A 22929-nucleotide genomic window follows, 5' to 3' on the forward strand; every position below is an offset into this window, starting at 1 on the left:
CAGAACGAACCGAAACAAAACGAACTTTGTAGTTATTTGTTTACTTTGACGACCTCCGTGGTCGAGTTGTGTACACCGGTTTTCATGGTTACGCCACTCCGAGGTCCCGGGTTCGATTGCTGGCCGAGTCGATGTAGATTATCATTAGTTTTCTATTTTGTCTTGGGTCTGGGTGTTTGTGGTACCGTCGTTACTTCTGATTTTCCGTAACACAAGTGCCATAGCTACTTACATTGGGATCAGAGTAATGTATGTGATGTTGTCTCATATTTATTTATTACTTACGTCAATTATGTTTTAATTAAACCAAGTTTAGTAGATGACTACTAGCGGTGTACTTATATATATAGCCTTATATACATATATTCGTGCACAGAATCGGCATTGCTATTTAACTGGAAATGCCGTTGGAATTCCAGCCAACATTCCGCAACGTGACGTCAAAGCTTAAACAAAACTTAATTAAAATATAAACTTTAATATATTTTCATAATTATTTATATTTCTACGAGTCTCGTGACCGAGTCGTTTCAGTTTATTTTTGTTATATTTTGAAATTAAACTTTATTTATACACTGACATTAATATAAATTACATGTAACATGCATTCTAGTATTATTTTTAGTATTCATTTCTGTTTTATGATGGCGACCGTGGCGTGCACGCTAACGAGATCTTGGGAAATCATTATCATAACATAGTATAAAACAAAGTCGCTTACCGCTGTCTATCCTATATGCTTAGATCTTTAAAATTACGCAACGGATTTTGATGCGTTTTTTTTAATACATAGAGTTATTCGAGAGGTTTTTGTATGATAATTTTGAAAGTATTTGATTTGATGTCGTAAACACATTTTTTGCGCTTACATTGGTAACTCTGTATTGTCTAATGATGGAAAAACTGTTAACGTTGTAAGACATTCTGTAGTATATCTTCTATCAGAATTAAATTAAGAATCGCTTCTGTTACAAAGCAGTGCCTTTAATCTTAAGATCATTTTTATCTTTAGATCTGTAATCGCAGTTAGTAGAACAGTATCAGGCTTACTTAAGGCAGCGGTTTTTCTGATGCAATATTCTAACAGCGTGGGATAACTAAACCCGTGCACGCACGATGCATTTAAGATAAGTATCTTTTGACATATGTAGACTGTAAGATATAATATTGGCGAAACGAAAGTTGTGTTGAAAAATGTGTTATTGAATCACCTGATGGTAAGAGGGTGTCAATATAAAGGTAAGTATCCAGCTACCAATACGCCTTGTACACGAGACACTGGCTCACTCACCGTATAAACTGAGCCCGCCAAACTTTCAAACCGAGAAGCCTTATATAGATATGCAGCTATACTAATATTTAATTTGTCTGCTTGCCTGTTGTTCTATCACGATCCAACCAATGATAAATGAAATTTGGTACGAAGGACTTAGGCTACTTATTTATACAACTTTTATTTACTAACTCATAAGGTTAACAAGTAATTAGTGACTAGCCAGACTTACTACCGGTGCAGTTATGATGAATTCAATATTGTAAGTTAACAACTACAAGTTGATATTGCGCTGGTACTTCAATAAGCAATGCGGCAGGCACAAAGCTGCCAACTTTTTGGCACAACGTTTATCAATATACCGAATACAGTTTTCGCTGGCAATATAAAAAATAATGTAGAAAAAAAAACATTCACACTTTGAATTTGGAACACCAAAAACCTTCGATAAAATAAAATATAATGAAAACCAAAAGGTTTTAATTACACAATTAAATAGTAATACACAACGACCTTTATTTGGTAATCTTGCCTCGATTATCTAGTACAAGCTTAAGCTGAAATATCCCGACATGACATACAATGATTAATCACTCAAATAGAATATTAACTTATCAGCAAGGTATAGGAATCTGTAATCAGTCTTCGCAGTCTCAGTTAATCCTTATAAGAAGTCAAATCCATGATGGTCTGAATCTCATACTCTACGAGGGAAGACATCTGGATGTGAGAAAATGAGAATGTGTCAGTTATCGAACAATTCCTCCTTCCAGCGTAGTGGAATAAACACACAAACTTCTCCTTCATAGTAGAGAGACCCAAACCGAAGAGAAGGATAATAGGTGAAGATATAATTGGGAGATCACGACTCCTAGAACTACCACCAAATCTTTACGTTTAGCACGTATCTGATGATATTATTCCACGCATACAATTAAGATTTTACTTTAATATAAGTACGTTACTCTGCAGCACGATTATATATACTATTAAATCGAGGATGTAAATAGTTTTGGTACAGACAATAGACATAAGAATCTTGCTATGATTTCTTTTAAAATAAATCTCCAATAGACCACCTTTTGGTAGCGGTCATCACCGCCCATAGACACTGTTACTAAAAACCTTGGGAGTTGATTTTTGTCCCAATGCCCGTAATTGCATTTCCTTACATTTCAACGTGGAATACGGTATTGGTATGGGGCGGTAGAAAAGGTGTACCAGACTTGTACGAAGGCCACATTGTTTCAAATATACTTATTGCAATGATAATATTGCACCGTGATGTTGTACCTATGTTTGTATGTTACATAATAATCTAACGTGAGAGATGTTACGTGGACAATGGAGGAAGCGCCTTCTGCATTCCGTATTGAGTTGACTAATGATTATTCTGTAGGAAATGTAGTAAAAGTCGGCTTGATTTACGACAAAAACGAGAACGAATATAGTTTAGATATATTTGACATGACATATATCATGGGTACGCCACTCCGAGATCCCGGAGTCGATTCCCGGCCGAGTCGAAGTATAAAACTTCACTAGTTTTCTATATTGCCATGGATCTGGGTGTTCGTGGTTACGGAACCACGGAGTTACTGCTGATTTTCCATAGCACAAATTCTTTAAGCTGCTTTTACATTGGGATTAGAGTAATGCAAGTGATGTTGTCCAATATGTATTTATTATTTATTTATTTATATTTCAAATTCAATATAAAATTTCCTTGCATTTGGTTAAATGACGCCGGATGTAAATTATGGATACTCGGATTTTTGTGCAAATAATTAATAACTATTGAGCTAGTGATTATAAGACAAAATTTTTACCCAAGAACATTGTGAAATACTTTAATCTCAATCGAAGATTAGGGGTCTAAACAATGGGAGCACCATTAAGTCTTCATCCACTTAGTATATAATACGAGGACTCAATTACATCAGATATTATAACACATCTTATACATTTATAACAACCGTGATTATTGTGAAATCCTTCATAAGCGTGGATCATTAAATCACTTCATCCATCATCATCTATACAGAGGTAAAATTAAAATTATAAAGAGGAAAACTTTGTTTGTTTGTAATGAATAAGCTCAAAAACTACTGGACTGATTCAAAAAATCTTTCACTATTTGAGAGCTACATTATTCACGAGTAACATAGGTATACATTTTATTTTGGAAAAATATAGGGTTCCACACGATATTTGGTTTTTCGGACACAATATGTAAAAAAAAAATAATCAGAATCATCTTCTAACTTCTGTTTATTTTGTATCTTTATGGGTTATTTTTATTTTCTTTTGCGATACGTAATCCTGTCACAAATCCGAAATCTACGTGGTAAAAGTCGCGGGCAGAAGCTAGTCATTTATAATTCTATTATAATATACTAAGTATGTTAATATTTAAACTATGCATTGCATTTAAGTTCCAACTAAGTTTGAATATCTATTGCGAGTATCTCGTCTGCATGCCATATTGACGCCGCAATAAATTATTATGATGTAGGAAGTTATAGCGGAGAGTACGATAGAGGCCTGTTCGGTGAACTATACTGTAAGAACAATCTCGAATTTTAACTTTAATTATAATATTTGAATGATATCAAAAAATATATATAAAGCCGAGATGGCCCAGTGGTTAGAACATGCATCTTAACCGATGATTTCGGGTTCAAACCAAGGAAACCACCACTATATACATGTATGTATATTTGCTTAATTTGTGTTTATAATTCATCTCGTGCTTGGCGGTGAAGAAAAACATCGTGATGAAACTTGCATGTGTCTAATTTTATCGAAATTCATGCAGCATGTGAATTCCATCAATCCGCATTGGAACAGCGTGGTGGAATATGTTCCAAACCTTCTCCTTATTAGGAGAGGAGGCTTTAGTCCAGCAGTGGGAAATTTACGGGCTGTTACTTTTTTTACTACTTTACATTATAATTTCGTATTGCCAGTGATTTATTGAATAACACTGCAATTCGTAAAACATAAAACTACAGATACATTATTGTTTTGTCGACAGTACCTTGTAATATTATTAGGTAATATTTGTAACCAATAATGCATCTTATGTTATTGTAAATCAAATATTGTAAATAAAAGAATCATAAGTTCAAATTCTTGTCGTAAAAGTTCTTAGAACCGCTATTGCGTGACTAATCCAAACGTAAAAAGAATTATCAAATCAAACAGAATAATTGGGATTCGCTTTCTTTTTTGAATTAAGTTACAAAAAAAGTAACCGAGTTGATTGTCAGTTATTCGGGACGGAAGTTTATTTAATTTATGTTATAAAATTAAATTGTATGAGTCTAGTAAAGTAAAGAGTAAAGTAAAGTAACAGCCTGTAAATTTCCCACTGCTGGGCTAAGGCCTCCTCTCCCATTAAGGAGAGGGTTTGGAACATATTCCAACACGCTGTTCCAATGCGGGTTGGTGGTGTATGAGTCTACTTGAATACAATAACATATATTAATTTAAATACAAGTTAAAAATTTAAAATGGAATTTAATAAGGTGGTCTAAAGACGACCAGAATACATCACTAAAAATAAAATTAATAGACGCAAATGAAAGAAATACTTTTAATAAAAACAAGCAGGCAGAAACAGCGTACTGCAGCTTGTGTGAACGTAAATGTAAAAATAACGTTAAAAATAATTCATTAGTTGACAAACCTTATTCTATCTAAGTAAAGCTTCGACTTTCACGACTGTTACAAACAAAATGGGTGCGACGTTAGATCTTATCATAGAAATCGTCTCGTTCGTTACTTAACGTTATACTGAGTTAATTAATGTTTCGTTTAAAACTTGAGATGTTAATTTGGATGCTATCTGTGTGTTGCGCTTTACTCGCCTCAATTATGATTTAAAAATGGAATAATAAAATCCTTCAAGCCTTACAATACAGTTTCAAAGCTTTTTCGTCTAGTTCCGATGAAATTTGAAAAATCTTGAAATATTTTTAGTATTATTTGCCTAAACATTTAAAATTATAAATAAAAAAAATACATTTTATATTGTATTTTCGAGAATTAGTCTCAGAAATAAATAAAAATTTTAACAAAAAGAAAAACCGACTTCAAACAAAACACTATTTTAAAACAAATGAATATGCGCGAAAAAGTAATAAAAATAATTGCGTATTCAACATATTTTTTAGAGTCTTCCTAAGTTAAATGAAATGAAAAATATTAGACTACTTAAAAGTCGATTAACGATTATATCATGTAGTTATAATTATTGGTATATTTGGAGCCGGTGTCAGCAACGGTGCCCTTGCCCCAACAATCAAAAGAAAGAAGCGATACGAGCCCCTTGATTGATCCAGTATATTATTGTGTAAAAGGTTATTTGTAAAAAACATATTTGTTAAAGTATTCTCGTATTGTTTTTTTATAGATATACTGTAGGGTTTTATTGGCTGACACCGACTCCAAATATAACAATAATTATATGATGTTGACTAACTATTTTTTTTTAATATGGATAGATTAAGCGTCCCGTTTATATGAGTCAGAAACTTCTTCGAGGACAATTTCAAAGGAAACTTGCGAATAAAGCAAAAATAGACTTTCGAAAATGCGGATTTAATACGTCACGCGGCGTAAACTACAAGGATCCCTCGAAAGAGCTATAATCGAACTCAGCAAAAAACTTTGAAAAAGACCAACTATATTTCGTACATCATATGACATCACATCACATACACAAAATTTGATTAAAGATAGTAAGAAATTCTGCCCCATTCACGGGGAAGGTTTGTGTATATAATACATGAACAATATAGTAAAGAAACACTGATAATTTTAGAAGTTTGCGATGTGATGTCGTAATAAACAAATACTGTAGTATATTTAGTATCAGTATTGCACCCGTGCGAAGCCGGGGTGGGTAGCTAGTTGATTATAATATTCGACTATGATAATTACATAAACATAACCACATTACGGAAGGTGACTCAAATATCCAAATAACCTATAAATAAAAGATTCGACTGAGTATCGCTAACGTGCTCCTCAGAATTGTTCCGTTCCCTTCCGTTCCGTTACTTTGTCATGGATCCTATGCTCAGAACCTTACCAAACTTTCACCAAATTACCCTTGAAGTATATATTTTATAATAAAAAAGAATTATCAAAATTGGTTAACGTGATTTTCAGTTATTCACCTATTTGTCGCGCATATACATAATGCAAATTTAAGACTTATGTCGTTTTCATATGGATACCATCATCGGAAAAAAATAAAAAAAAAATGGGACCCCACTACCTTTCAAACAAAAAAAAATTACCAAAATCGGTCCACCCAGTGAAAAGTTATGAGGTAACAAACTAAAAAAAAAAAAATACAGACGAATTGATAACCTCCTTTTTTTGGAAGTCGGTTGAAAAGTATCTTTCAAATCACTGAGACAAGTTTATTAAACGTGTTTTTATAAATGTAATTTAGTTATGTATAATGTTTTAAATAAAGCGAATGTCCATAAATGTCCTATTGATAGTAAATCTTCTCTGCGAAATGTGTAAGATATTCAACTTCCATAGCGTATACAAAGAGTCAATACACAACAATTATGATAAACTAGAAGGACTATTGTTCATCAATGGATGTCACAGCACATGTGGCAGAATTTCTATGAAATTTGACACATGCAGGTTTCTTCATGATGTTCTCCTTCACCGCCGAGCACGAGATGAATTATAAACACAAATTAAGCATATGAATATTCAGTGGTGCTTGCCTAGGCTTGAAGATTATCGGTTAAGATGCACGCGTTCTAACCACTGAGCCATTTCGGTTTATCAAAAACAGCCTGACAATTAAGGTTCTTCATGAAAATTAGATTTGTATCTACCACGCTCCTTTAATGCGAGTCACAACTTCTGAAGATAAAACTATCTAAGCTTCTGTTGATAATACAATAACCAGTAATGAAAGAAAGAGGGGGATAGCCGAGGATAAGAATGATTCAGATAATATAATACAGAAACATATTGAATGATAATATTTGCGAATCAAACAGTTATTTCGTTCCTCGCATATAAATATTATTGTTTATTTTTATTAAGTTATATTTGCCGAGTGTAATATGATCTCTCCAATGGAATAAAAAGCACGTTAAGTTTATCCAATATCATTTACGGTAGCTGTGTTTGTTTATCTGTTAGCTGAGCTGCAAACCTATTCTATAAGAATACTCACCTTTTTATCTCGCTTGTAAAATATTGATAAACGACTAACAATAATGCGCCATTTTCACATTCTCCTGCTAAGCAGTGATACAAGGTATTGTTGTGTTTCAGTCAGCGTGAGTAAGCCAGTAAAGGTACTGAACAGGGAATATAACATCTTACTCTATGTATATATGTATTGTAATAAGGATTGGTTATCGTGCGGAGGTGATCCCTTACCATCAGTTTTCCCATTTGTCCCATCAAATATATAAAATAAGTAAATTAGCGTTGTGGTTTCAAAATTGTTCTGATTTAATCTGTGATAATTTTCATACCTATCCTGATACCATTTAAATTATTGGTTAGTTGAATGTTTGTGTAATAAAAGACACAATATACCTAACGTCTATTTTTCAAAGATTCATGCATTCAGTGTAATCAATCTATGCTAATATTATAAATGGGAAAGTAACTCTGTAAACAGTCTGTGTTTCGCTATTTCACTACCAAACCAATGATGGTAATGAAGGTATGAAGCAAACTTGAACTCCAATAAAGAACATAAACCATTTTTTTGCCTAACACATGACAACCAACCTCTAAAACGCGAGTTAAGCTGCGGGCAACAGCTAGCGATAAATATTGCTTTCAGTTATAGTGCTAATATATATGAGTATAGGAACTTCTTATCATTTGGTGATTTTATCCATTTATATGTTTAAAATGTGCTGTCAAATGTATATAAAACAGTGCAATATAATGTTGTTGATGGGAATAGGATTAGGAAATATTCTGGAAGTTATTCTGAGAATTGCAGCAACATATCATATTATGTTCGCTTCCTTTCACTCCAAGCTTAGAATTATTGTAATCATTGCCTAAGGCTCCAATCTAGCTTTAAACATCGTTTGTCTCGATACTTAGAAAGAGTTTAAAGACAATATTCATGACTATAATTTAAATAATTCTACTTGTTTTAGTCGTAATATCAAAGACTAAATTAAAATTGCATTTGCCGGATACAAAGCTATAATATATGTAATTGTTAATACAGAAAAACATAGTGTTCTAACTTCCATTACACGCGATACCACGGAGTGTGTCTTTTGTGTAAAAAAGTGGAAAATTTTGTACGTTGCAATGTTATATTACACGTTAAATAGTTTTTGAGATAAGCGCTAATGTACAAAAACTTATATAACTGCTAGTATGTACATAGCGAAGTTAAGTAGTAAGTGTGCCTCTTTTTAAGGATTTTCTTTGATTTTGTAGCATTTTGTGCTGTCGGGCTTTTTATCACGATTTTTCAAATATCTACAATCAAAAACAATACTTCGTATTGTTGTATTTTGAGGGACGAGTGAGCTGGAGGATCAGGCACAAGGAGATATAATCTTAATTCCGAATGTTGGTGGTGCGTTAGTTATAACAGGAATGTAACTTAAGCACCAATGTCTTTAGGCAATGGTGACTAACTACCATCAGATCATCAGCCTGTCAGTTTACCTATTATTACTATTTGAAAAGATGGTTTGGAGTACATACAACCATGGATTTCCAGTGCAGTTCTAAGCATGTCTCCTCATAATTAAGTATAAACCCAAATTAAAGACATCCAAATATAATAGTGCTTCTCTGAATTTGAACCTGCTCTTTGGTTCACGCAATCTATCCCTTTAATAATCTGCACTCATAATAGAAGACAGTACTAGAGTTGATTGATACTAAAATTGGTGATGAGCACGTTAGCCTAAATTCAGTGATTTCATTACTACGAGACCCTGTTAACCCATTTAACGTTGACCCAAACTTGACACCTTACAGACCTTCGTACTTTTAGTTTCATATTTCGCGGCCTCTGCTCGTTACTTCTAAACTGGGACGCGTCCTCGTCCAATATGAATGTTTATATCTTATAATAATTGGTAAAGTTTCCGAAGAACAATTGTCAGAACATGAAAAAGCGACATTAATATGATAATTTCATTATCATCATATCCAAGATGAACTGACAGTTACAGGATTGAAGAACTTTGGCAAGACTGACGAATATTAATTAATTGTTAAATTAGAAATACTACATGACAAAAGCAGGAGTAAACATGACAAAACTTTAGCTACACGTTTCCAGATTATTAGGGAATTATTTTGTTATGTTACATGTTACAAATACGTTCATAATACTTTAATTTTTACATTCAAAGGTCTTGTTAAAGAATCACCGAAATTTGAAACATTCATTTCCGAATCCATAATTAATACCATAAATTATTTTAAATCTTGATCAGTTATGTCTTATCGATTCGTGGTCAAAGTAGTTTATATATTTTGAACAACCTTTTTTTTTCTCGCTGGAAAAACGCATTACGCGTTTCCCCCACGTGGTAGAAAGTGGGGAGGTGTGTGGGACTCCCCGGAGCCCTGAACGCCGAGTACGCCCAAGCACTCCGGGTTTATCCACTAAAAAACCAGCGGTACCCTCTTCGTCTTTCGGCGGGCACCACGGGATCGCTTACACATGCATACCTATTTTGGTTCAATTTTGGGTCCCTTTCTATTCCTAGTATATAATATAAATGATCTTCCTTTCTTTGTTAAAGGTATTTGTGATATAGTATTGTTTGCTGACGATACTTCACTGATTTTTAAGGTTGACAGGAAAAAAATTGACTATGACGATGTGAACGGTGCCTTATCACATTTTCCTGTCAACCTGTCAGAAATCACAGATACAAGATTGGTTTAATGTAAATAATTTGGTTTTGAATACTCAAAAAACAAAATGTGTAGTTTTTACCCTACCCAATGTTAGGAAGCAAAATTATAATATATCTTTAAGCGGTGGCCCGTTTGATGTAGCCGATACTACCGTGTTCTTGGGAATAGAATTGGATTCCAGACTTCAGTGGAGTCCCCATTTGTCGTCCCTAACAGGGAGACTCAGCTCCACAGCATACGCGGTTAGAAAAGTTAGACAACTATCAGATATTGATACCGTTTTTTTTAGTTTATTTTGGTTATTTTCACAGTATTATGTCATATGGCATATTACTTTGGGGTAACGCTGCAGACATTGAATCTGTCTTTATTTTACAAAAGAGAGCAATTCGGTTTATTTATAATCTTGGAGCTAGAGACTCTCTTCGGGATGTTTTTTAACAGAGTAGGAATACTCACTGTTGCGTCGCAATATATTTACAACAATATCATGTATATTCACAGTAACATTGATAACTTTGATAAAATCAGTGATAATCATTGTATATGCACTAGAAGTAAGGATAAGTTTATAACGCCAAGTTTCCGACTCCGCAAAGTCAATAAATCTTTCTTGGGGCAAGGTATCCATTTCTATAATAAAATTCCACAGACATTTTTAACTTTGCCGTCTCGTAAATTCAAATCGTTTATAAAAAATACATTGGTGAAAAAGGCGTATTATTCGATACAAGATTTTGTAGATGATAAAAAAGCGTGGAATTAATACCTGTTGACTTCCAAGCAGGATATATTAATTTAATAATTGTATTAACTTCAAAATTAACTAACATGACTGTATTTTTTTAAATGTTGAAAAAGAGTAACTACTGAGTTTCTTGCCGGTTCTTCTCGGTAGAATCTACTTTCCGAAACGGTGGTAGCTTCACTTAATTGTTAAATGACGATTCAAAAGTGCTTGTAAAAGCCCACTTGAATAAAGTATACTTTGATTTTGATTTTGATTTTTGATTGGTACTGTGTTTGCATTTATAAATAGAAATTAGTCTTACCTCTTTAATTCTCTGCAACAGTGGTTCCAGCCAGTGTACATTGCACTCTACGTGAGAATCGAGGAAGGTGAGAACTGGTGCTGTTGCGGCATCAGCGCCTCGGACTCGAGATCTCATGAGCCCTTCGCGTTTGGAGTTTCGTATCACGTGGACTTTGCGTATCGCTCGCAATGCAGCGCCATCTTCGGCTGTAAGAATAACCTTAATTAAATTTAGGTGCCTCGAGCTACAAAATTTGGAGAGAAAAATTTAACAAAATCTTAATTAGGGTATAATTAATTCGTCTGAAGTATTTTTAGACATCAGATTTTGCTATTACTATTAATTTAATATTTGACAGTGTTGCCTATTTAGGAAAAAATATTTGTATTTTTATTTTACGATATAGAGAATAGTAGAATAACTGATTAAATTAAAAAATAACTTGAATGAAAATCTATCCAAACTTTTGTCAATACTAATATTAGATGTAGGTGTTGGCTTACCAATGTAAATTTAATTGACTATTATAAGCAACATGGCGTCAAATTTCAATTTTCTTATCCTAACTAATATTATATATGCTGATGAGTTAACTACTACACAGATGAAGCCGTGGAAACTAGTTAAGTTGCAAGTAAGTCTGTACATCTATCTGATGCATTTTTTTCGGCACTTGAACTCTGTATAAAGGGATAGGCATGAGCTATTACCTGAAATCCTAAAACTTGAATAAAGTCACGAGCGACAAATACTTACACACGTACAAAATAATTCATATATGTATATATTTTAATCTTATTCTATTTTGGGAGTTTTGTCCAACCCATTATATTACAAATAATTATTTAAACGAATTGTTAATTAATTTATTATTACTTTAACATCTATTAAAGTTTATGTTAAAATTTACCTAAAGGTTATGTTTGAATACGCGCTGACGACCTTTTCGTCGTTTCATGTTAAAGCGTTTAATTAACCAAAGAGTTAAAATCGTTTCGTAATAAATATTAAATATATATTAAACAATAGTAATATTATAAATGTGACAGTAATTCTGTCTGCGTGTCGCTCTTTCACTACTATACCTCTGAACCGAATTTGATGAAATTTGGGAGGAAGCAAATTTGAGCCGAGATGGCCCAGTGTTTAGAACACATGCATCTTAACATATGTGATAAATTTGTGTTTATAATTCATCTCGCGCTCGGCGGTGAAGTAAAACATCGTGAGGAAACCTGCATGCGTCTAATTTCATCGAAATTCTGCCACATGTGCATTCCACCAAGCCGCATTGGAACAGCGTGGTGGAATATGTTACAAAACCTCTCCTTAATGGGAGAGGAGGCCATTAGCCCAGCAGTGGGAAATTTACAGGCTGTTACTTTTTTTACTACTTTACAAATTTGAACTCTAAGGAAGGAGATAGGCTACTTTTATGTCTAACACATGACAACCAACAATCTGAAACGCAAGTGAAGGCACGGCCAACAACTAGTTTATTACAACTTTGCAACAAATAATATCTTCCTCAATATATTAATATTAATTTAAATAATTGTATTAACTAACATTACTGTCAATTTTTAAATGTTAAAAAAGAGTAAATACTTAGTTTCACTTAATTGTTAAATGAAGATTCAAAAGTGCTTGTAAAAGCCCACTTGAATAAAGTTTATTTTGATTTTGATAGTGAGGCTTTGAGGTAAGTTATTTACGTGTATACGAGTGCTCGCAAGTTATGACAGTTCACAAGTATATTATGAGGTAGCGCTCTCTATTTTCGCATGTTGATCACAAATATAAAGCCTTTGAAAAGCCTTAACATTAATCGTTTGTTGTTAATGTTACAATACAAATATGTCATTAATTTTATAGAATTTTCATGTTATTTACATGGTTATGCAATGCGGAGCTCGTGTTTACGAAACAGCATGAATAATTAAGACAACAATACTGTTTCTTTTATGAATGTATTTGTATTTATAAGTTTACTAGTATTTGATTTAATTTGTGTAAATATATTTATGTGTGTATAAAATATCTTGTAATGACATTTAATATACTTGTATGACAATTTTGTCAGTGTATCAAAGATACTAAATTTAAGATAAAGATTTGTTGGTGGTAGGTGGTGGCTTTGTGCAAGCCTGTTTGGGTACGTACCACCCACTCATCAGTTATTCTACCGCCAAATAACAGTACTCAGTATTGTTGTGTTCCGGTTTGAAGAATGAGTGAGCCAGTGTAACTACAGGCACAAGGGACATAACATCTTTGTTCCCAAGGTTGGTGGCACATTGACGATGTAAGGATTAGTTAATATTTCTTACAGCGTCATTATCTAAGGGTGATGGTGACCACTTACCATCAGGTGGCCCATATGCTCGTCCGTCAACTTATACCATAAAATACATGATACAATCTACATATATGTTTAAATATATATATGTGTGTAGTATATAAATTAATACATAAAATGCAATAACACATTACAAAGGCTCTATTAATCTCATAAAGCAATGAGAAGACAAATGGAACATGAATATAGTTGGGATGGGTGATATGAAAACTCCCGTCTGCTGATAAGCATTTACCAAAAAAAATTACCAATACTTATGTAGTGGCCCAAGCCGGGGTTTGAATCTAGGACTTTGGATTGGTTGATCTTATCAGATAACAATAGACCGACGAGATATACTACAGTGAATATGTTAACGTTAACCTGTGCATCTTAATACACTATAAAATATTTACGATTCACTTGAAATATACTAATAATATATACATGCACAATAATATTGATTATTTTGTTAGAAACACGCGACGTACAGATACCCTTTAACCCCATCAACTCGACGAGTACGCCATCTTCCTGGGGCAAGGTAAGGTCTCGCTCACACTTATCATTTGACGGTTAATAAGCTTTCAATAGTAAAGACATATTTAATATATTAACAGGACACAATGTGAAAGTACGTGAAGTTGGTACTCTCTCTCTTGATATTAATGGATGTTTTTCGATGAATGAATGAAACTGATATCTCAGTCGGTCCTGGAGTGATGTGTGATTTATTAATTAACAACAACAACAAAACAACAGCCTGTAAATTTCACTGCTGGGCTAAGGCCTCCTCTCCCTCTGAGAAGAAGGTTTTTGGAACACATTCCACTACGTTGTCCCAATGCGGGTTGGTGGAATACACATGGGGCAGAATTTCTATGAAATTAGACACATGTATTTGTATTAAAACAATGAATCTTATATTGGAGCGTGGAATACGTTCGAAAGTAAACACCTTCTTTTTCAACCGATTTCAAAAAGGAGGAGGTTATCAATTCGTCGTTATATAATCGTAAATCGACTTTTAAGTAGTCTAATATTTTTCATTTCATTTTACTTAACAGGACTCTAAAAAATATGTTGAATACGCAATTGTTTTTATTACTTTTTAGTGCATATTAATTTGTTTTAAAATAGTTTTTTGTTTGAAGTATTTTTTCTTTTTGTTAATTTTTTATTTATTCTTACCTCTTATAAAGAAAACTTTTCTCAGCATCTACAGAGTGTTCATTTATAAATCTTAGTTCAATTACTATGTATATTGTTTTAGCTCTTGATTGTATACGGAGTACGGTTTACAGATAGCGTTATGAGAACAGTTTAATCGTTATGTATGTATATGTAAACTAAAAATAACTGGTATTGTTATTGTATGTCATTACTTATGAGAAATACAATTATCAGAAGCTAGTATCGTATTTAATATTGTAAGTCTGCCACTTTTTCGCCGGAAAAACTATTAACTATTTTTTTTGTAATAAACATTATTTTTTCACGTTTATAAATTACAAGTTTTCTTTCGCGGATTGACCTGCAAGTAAGAGGGGTATCAAATAACTTAAGGGTTTAAGGTCTTACTCCTTATGTTCTCGTGAGTCTGTCTATCTATTGATTTTAAGCAATACAGCATTAATCATTAATCAATTATATACCTCAAAAACATTGTGCATTTAATATAGATAAGTATGGCCTTTTACAGCATGTCATTTAAATTAATATTTTCAAAGATATTGTAGATTTAAAACACTGGGATATAGCGGTTTGTACTGTCAAATGACAAGAAAGCTGCGGACGCTGTATATAAAACATTCTGTCGTATATTTAGTATCAGCATTGCATCTGTGCGAAGCCAGAGCCCGTATTCTATACATATAATAAAATTGGAGTGTCTGTTTGTAATATTAAAATAGCCATTTTTTACACAATGCATATGTATGTTTACTCGATACATATACCGAACTAACATTTTTTACAATTATTGTCTGTCTGTTTGTTCCGGCTAAGCTCTGGAACGGCTGGACCAATTTCGACGGGACTTTCACTGGCAGATAACTGATATAATAAGGAATAACTTAGGCTACAATATTATAATTTTCTGTTAAAATCCAACGCGTACAAGGTCGTGGGCATCTAGTATTATATAAAATACATATACATACATAGATTCCTCGATTAGTACATAATCGTATGTTCTATGCGCACAATAATGCAAGTCGTAACGGCTTGACTGATTTCCCATAGAGATTTTAGTTAAATAGATTTATGAATGAATATTCTCATTGCACAAATGTATTTTAATGTGATGTGTGATTTGTTTTAACAATACAACAAACTTAATTACGTATTTCTTGTTATATGTTAAAGTAACTTATACTAAGTTAAATTAATTAAATAAATGGTTAAAATTGTTTTAAGAAATTTGTATGATGATGGTCCTCATAGTCTATCTGTCCCTCTCATCCTTTAAACCTGAGTATTATTTTTGGGAGAAGAATATGTCATAAGTAGGTGGTACCACCAACCTACAACGAAGTTAAATCTTTCTATTTACAAATCGTTTCCTTAGTGGGTCAGATTCAACATCCTATTTCTCTTCATTGACGACCTCTATCGTCGAGTGGTGTGTACACCGGTTTTCATGGGTACGCCACTCTGAGGTCCCGGGTTCGATTCCCGGCCGAGTCGATGTAGATTACCATTAGTTTTCTATGTTGTCTTGGGTCTGGGTGTTTATGGTACCGTCGTTACCTATGATTTCCATAACACAGGTGCTTCAGATACTTACATTGGGATCAGAGTAATAAATATGAGACAACATCACATACATTACTCTGATCCCAATGTAAGTAGCTGAAGCACTTGTGTTATGGAAATCAGAAGTAACTACGGTACCACAAACACCCAGACCCAAGACAACATAGAAAACTAATGGTAATCTACATCGACTCGGCCGGGAATCGAACCCGGGACCTCAGAGCGGCGTACCCATGAAAACCGGTGTACACACCACTCGACCATGGAGGTCGTCGAAGTAATGTATGTGATGTTGTCTCATATTTATTTATTATTATTATTTCTCGTAGTTCACAGCGAAATCTTTTGCGTAACACCGGTGTGATTTTTGAATCTGTTAACTTTTTACTCGTCTGATATATAATAACATAAAATTTATGAAAATTACTTGTTTCGTTGGTCAGATAATGGTTACACTATTAAACTGCAACGACCAAGGTTATATGCGAAACATACACTTTGTCATTATTTAGACGCTTATTATGCATGGCCTTTAAACATATTATGATCGAGTGTTACATTGAGCTCTGCATCCCTATACAATAACTAACCCGCTTCATTTCGCTGACATCACAATATTTTTTTAACAAAAATTAAATTACGTCAAAAAATAATTCCGCTAAGTTTCTTTGTAAGGCGATGGTGGAATTTCGGCAATCGGTAAATCATCAATGTTCAATAAAGACCTTGATACAGTAATAGTTGTCGCTCGCGGTAAAGAGCTGAGATGGCCCAGTGGTAAGAACGCGTGCAACTTAACCGATGATTTCGGGTTCAAACCCAGGCAAGCACCACTATATATATGTGCTTAATTTGTGTTCATAATTCATCTCGTGCTCGGCGGTGAAGGAAAACATCGCGAGGAAACCTGCATGTGTCTAATTTCATCAAATTCTGCCACATGGGAAATATAATCAATTTACCATTTTCGAAATTTAAATAGATTTTTAAGACTAAATTAATAATAAATCGTATTATTCACTAAAAATTACTTTTTGGAAAGAAACGCCTGGAGTTAGGCTCGACTTCCATCATAGGACACTAATTACTCTAATTAACAGCATTGTAAATTTTTTCATATGAAAAGAGCAACTATGCGAGTTTCTTGAAATTTCTTCTCGCTAGAAGCTGTTTTCCGAGACGGCGGTAGTATTTACTTATTGACGATTCAAAAACGCTTCATTGTAAAGTTTACTTGAATAAAATTGATTTGATCTTGATTAAATTGATTACTAGATTGATGGTAAGCATTTTTAGCACAACTCAAATGTTAAAACGTTTCGTACGAAGAGTTTAAAACATAATTCAACTCTTTCATACTCAATGTAAGCGAACCGAAACGAAATTGCTTTTTAAACGCGCGTTTATATGAAAATGGATGTATAATCGTGTGTCGTTTTGTTTGGCGATCTTTTGTTATTTGTAAGCGCCAATTTTCTATGGTTTTCTAATCACACTGTTATGGTGAAACTAGTCGTAACGTATCTCTGTGTATTTAGTAGTTATAGTAACAGCCTGTAAATTTCCCACTAGCTAGACTAAGGCCTCCTTTTCCTTTGAGGAGAATTTATACTACACTGCCCAATAGGGCTTGGAATAACTTGAATACAGAAATCTTTAACTTTACCGTCTCATAAATTTAAAACATTTGTATAAAATACATTGGTAAAGAAGTCATATTATTCAATACAAGATTATACGATAAAAAGCGTGAAATTAATATTTGTTGATTTCCAAGCAGGATATATGTATTACATGCATTTCTAATTGGAAGTAACTAACATGACTGTTTTTTTAAATGTTGGAAAAGATTAACTGCTGGGTTTCTTGCCGTTTCTTTTTAATATAGTTGTTAAATCATTCAAAAAGGCTTGTAAAAGCCTACTTGAATAAAGTATACTTTGATTTTGACTCATGTCGCAGAATTTTGTATTTGAACACAGAACTGGGGCATTATCTATTAGACTACCAAGGTAACCATGCATTTTCTTGTATAGTTTCCATAACAACATAAATAACATAAAATCTCCCATTGCTGGGCTAAAACGTTCTCGTTAGTTATAAAAAGCAAGTTACTACAAGATAGCTCAACATGAAAATGATTCAACCAAAAATAATTGGTAAGAAATTCTGTAGTCATTTCTTCAAAGGGTAAGGTAAATACACAGTGGGTGTAAGAGTAAAATGCCTTATTTAGTTAACTGGCAAAGTTATAATGTTTCCAAAAAATTCCATAAGAACAATTGAATAATAAAATACTAATACGTGTTAGTTAATTCGTATAACAAATATCTCCATAACACTTGTTTCAACACAATACTTACGATTATCGCTGAAGTCGTCGACTAGGATGATTTCTTTTATCAAATGTTCTGGACTTCTGTTCAGCACACTGTAATAAATGAAAAGGGTTACAATATGTACACGATTCAAAGTTCTAGATAGCTTAGTCATTTGAATAAGTGGATTTTAACTTAATATTCGGGGTTTAGATTAGTTCAAGCCATCCATGATCATCCTTACTCGAATGATACATCATTGTGGTCGTTTAATTCATCCAAAACGTCGCTGTATAGCGCTTTGTGTTAAGCTCTAAAATATTTCTAGAACCATCTAGAAGGTTTTATAAGAATTCTATAGAATTAATTCTTGTTTAAATAATTTCATAGAAGGTGTTTATTAATAAGTCATAGGTAAAGCACACCTGCCGCAAACTGTTTGATCTCTGGTTACAATAATCAAGAATCGTTTGCTTAGTAATGGTAGGATTATTGAGGTGGAGTAATTCAAAATCGTTTCTATAAAAAGATTCATAACTAACGTAAACACATAACGATCGGCTAATATGTACGATGACAGATATCATAATTGTTTGAGATGTTATTTAGAAGCTACACGAGGCAACGAATAACCAAAAATATATATACTTAGATTAAATATTTGGAGTACCTAGTGTTTCAAAAACAATTATAATTACGAAAAAGTCAATAAGACAATTTAAGATTTTAAATTAACATGGTTATCATTATAATTACAGTTATTAAAAACGGGATATTTACGATGTTTTTAATTTTTATTTGATGGAACTCGACATTTCGCCATTATGTAAATATATAAAATAATAATAAAAAAAAAATTTTACGTTTTTAATAACATAATAGATAATTTAACTATCAAATATGAAATAATCCAATTAATTTTTGAATAAAGTAACTAGGTTATATTGAATATGATTTTCCTAATATTGGAAAAGTAATCATAGCAAGTAACGACTACTAAAATATACAATTCTATGTTATTGTATTTGAAATATAAAATATGTGATTCAAATGAATTGTTTACCTAACGATGGTGCGTAGGAGTGTGGACCGGGCTTCGTTGTGGAAGGTTATGATAACACTGGTTTCAGGCAGATCTTCATCGTATTTTTTTAGTCGGCACCTGTGAACAAATGGTTGAAAATAATGTGTTGCAAACCATACTTTATTTTTTAACTCTACTTTATATTTAGTTAAATATTGATTTTACTCTTTCAAACAAATCTCATTTGTCATTGGAAATATTAGAAAAGAAGAGTATTATTTTAATAAACAACCTCTTAACAATTTATTTAGAAAAAGCAGTTCATATAATATAAATATCTTATATATAATTTGACGACCTCCGTGGCCGAGTAGTACACCAGTTTTCATGGGTTTCACACCGATGTCCGAAGTTCGATTCCCGGCCGAGTCGATGTAGATTATAATTAGTTTTTTATGTTGTCTTGGGTCTGGGTATCGTGGTGCCGTCGTTACTTCTGATTTTCCATAACACAAGTGCTTTAGCTACTTACATTGGGAACAGAGTAATGTATGTGATGTTGTCTCATATTTATATATTTATATAATAATGATTAATTATATGTATTTAAGATGTATAAACTTTCCCACAAGGGTTTTGCTCATGTTAGTATTTTTATGGCGGTTAATATTCCATTCATGTAGTTGTATCTCACGATTTGATGCTCATCCACTCAAAACCGTTCAACGGATTGCTTTGGTAATTAGTATTCAGGCAGGACTAATTTTGCTATTGTTAGTTCACTCGTATAATATAAAACAAAATAATTTATATGGTTGGCCATGCATTTGAGAAATACTTTGAATTGCCCCATTTTGAATAAAACTATTCGGGTTAGAAAGTCCGTATTTTAAGAATGATCTATTATAGTTTTTACAGTGTATTAGTTAGGAGTGTGATCGTAACAATTCAAAGCAAGCATGGCATAATCAAGAACTAGGTGAAACCGCAGGGCTCTGCTGGTATTGCGTAAAGCCAAAATATATAAATATGACGTAACATACGCCCATTACGACAATTTCAAAACCTTAGAAGCATTAACGATAAAATAAAATTGCGAAAATTTGGATATGTGCGTGTTGCCCACATTTGTGCCGAATTGTCCAATGGTGAGAATGTGTGCATCTTAACCGATGATTGCGGGTTCAATTGTTTCAAGCACTACTAAATATTCATGTGCTTAATTCGTATTTATAATTAATCTCATGCTCGGCGGTGAAGGAAAACATAGTGAGTAAACCTGCACGTTTCTAAAATCATAGAAATTCTTCCACATGTGTATTCCACCATCAGCGTGGTGTAATATGTTCCAAAACCTTCTCCTCAAATGGAGAGGAGGCCTTAGCCCAGCAGTGGGAAATTTACAGGCTGTTGTTGTAGTAATGGACAGGTGGAAACCTGAGGCGGAGGCAGCAGCTATACTGGTTTTCCATTCGAAATTATCCATTGGTCCAACTTAGAGTTTGAGGTTAGGTCCTTGGGATCTCGAATTCAGCCAACAAAGTAGTTGGCCAGTCAGGCATTTGGCCAATCTTAAAGTACATTTATTCACGGGAAATAAATGTTTGCATAAGTACATGCAAGCAAAGGCGATCTCCCTATTCCCCCGTTCTTGTAACAATCGAATCAATTCGGTGAGGTGGAAAGACTTCACGTTTAAATAGTCAATAGCTTTACGTTCTATCATTTCTATATTTAGATGAGAATATATTGACAGAAAAGATTTCTCTACAGAACTTCAGGATATGTAGCTTTATACTAAACCAGATTGATGAGGTTTTATAGATCTAGGTCGCCGAAACTAATTCTTTATTCAAAATATTTTTTACAAACGTCGAAGATAATGGGTTTTGTTTTGATTTCATTTGATTGTAAACTGCAAGTGACTCATCTAAATTTGGCGCCAAAATGATGAAACCTTATTTAAATGTTTTTTTCTTATCCAGCTATAACATCGGTTTTTAACCGGCCAGCAACTTTCTGATCTCTAAAGCTTTGTTAAATTGTTACAATTTAGTAATCAGCAATGAAGAAACTTCTTCAATATTCTCCACATGATAATCTATCGATTTTGTGCAGTTATCGTTCTAAAATCACTGGGACAAATGTCGGCTTACGCTATTAATATATAAGATGACAATTCTCACACACAAATTAAGGCTGAAAGCAAATACTATTTCAAATTCTTGTAACTCGATACAGGATATGTTTCCTCAACATAATTGGAACTGAAGTTCTACTGACAAATTGAATAACAATCTCTTTGCTTTGTTAAAGCATACGAATGCCAATGAAACTGGCTGCCTTTGACTCATATTCATTGCAATTCAAGAACAGCTTAACAGCCTAGTTAGATTACTATCTAATTCAATAGATTCCGAGAACATATTAGGAACCCTTAGGAAATGAAGATTATCATGAATGAAAGAAACTCACATGGCGTTCCTCGTGTCTGGAACGGCGCGGTTACTGGATAGGTTGTCAGACGCAGCCTGATTGAATCGATTCCGTACATAGGGGTCGTTGTCCTTGGCACCTCCCGCGACATATCCCGCTTCGTCGAAGTACTTCCCTGTACTTCCCGTGTACTCCTCGAGAGAAGCGGGGCTGCTCTCGGGCTCCTCTATATCCGAGTGCTGTTTTATGAGCCGAAGCGCTATATTTTCTTCCTGTAACAAAAATGTGAAATTTAAAATATTTTCTACCGAATATCTATTATCTATATATAGTTTGTGTTTTGTCTATTACTTATTATTATCATCTATGATTTTCATAATTACTCGTTAATAAAAGTAAGCACTCGTATGGATTTACTAAAGTGTAGTTGTTAACTAATGACGGTCGTCAGTACAGAATGGCCAAAGGCCAAATTGGTGGAACAGTAAATAAAGATGAATCAACGCCTTAGTAGTCGATATACGAATTGGAAGATGGATTAGTTCGAGTTTCGTAGTGCAATTGCAATCACAAACTAGAACTTGGCAGTTACGTATTATTTCGGTTATTTGACGTCTCTTGGAAAATGGGACCTGTTCATGGAAATCTTGACAAAAGACCTTTCATTATTACGTTATAATATTATTATATATCGCTTCATCTTTCTTGGAGAACAAGTTTGTTTCATACCAAATTTCATCAAATTCGGTGCAGCGGTTTCGTTGTGAAAGAGTGACAGTTAGACAGACAGAGTTTTCAGTTCACGCTTATAATATTAATATAGATTATAACGTAATGAT

General features: G+C 33.4%; 1 protein-coding gene across 1 annotated transcript in view; it reads right to left on the minus strand.

Annotated features, from left to right (window-relative positions):
• LOC124531988 (polypeptide N-acetylgalactosaminyltransferase 2-like) overlaps window positions 1-22929 on the minus strand; it is a 91312-nt gene that overhangs the window by 17895 nt on the left and 50488 nt on the right. Inside the window, exons 2-5 of the mRNA XM_047106594.1 lie at window positions 22130-22362; window positions 19694-19792; window positions 18676-18743; window positions 11236-11423 (exon numbers count right to left, since the gene is read on the minus strand). Coding sequence (XP_046962550.1) covers window positions 11236-11423; window positions 18676-18743; window positions 19694-19792; window positions 22130-22362 — 588 coding nt within the window. The remainder of the gene's footprint in view (window positions 1-11235; window positions 11424-18675; window positions 18744-19693; window positions 19793-22129; window positions 22363-22929) is intronic.

The sequence above is a fragment of the Vanessa cardui genome, chromosome 8, assembly GCF_905220365.1.
Source record: "Vanessa cardui chromosome 8, ilVanCard2.1, whole genome shotgun sequence".
In the NCBI taxonomy this organism is placed as follows: domain Eukaryota; kingdom Metazoa; phylum Arthropoda; class Insecta; order Lepidoptera; family Nymphalidae; genus Vanessa; species Vanessa cardui.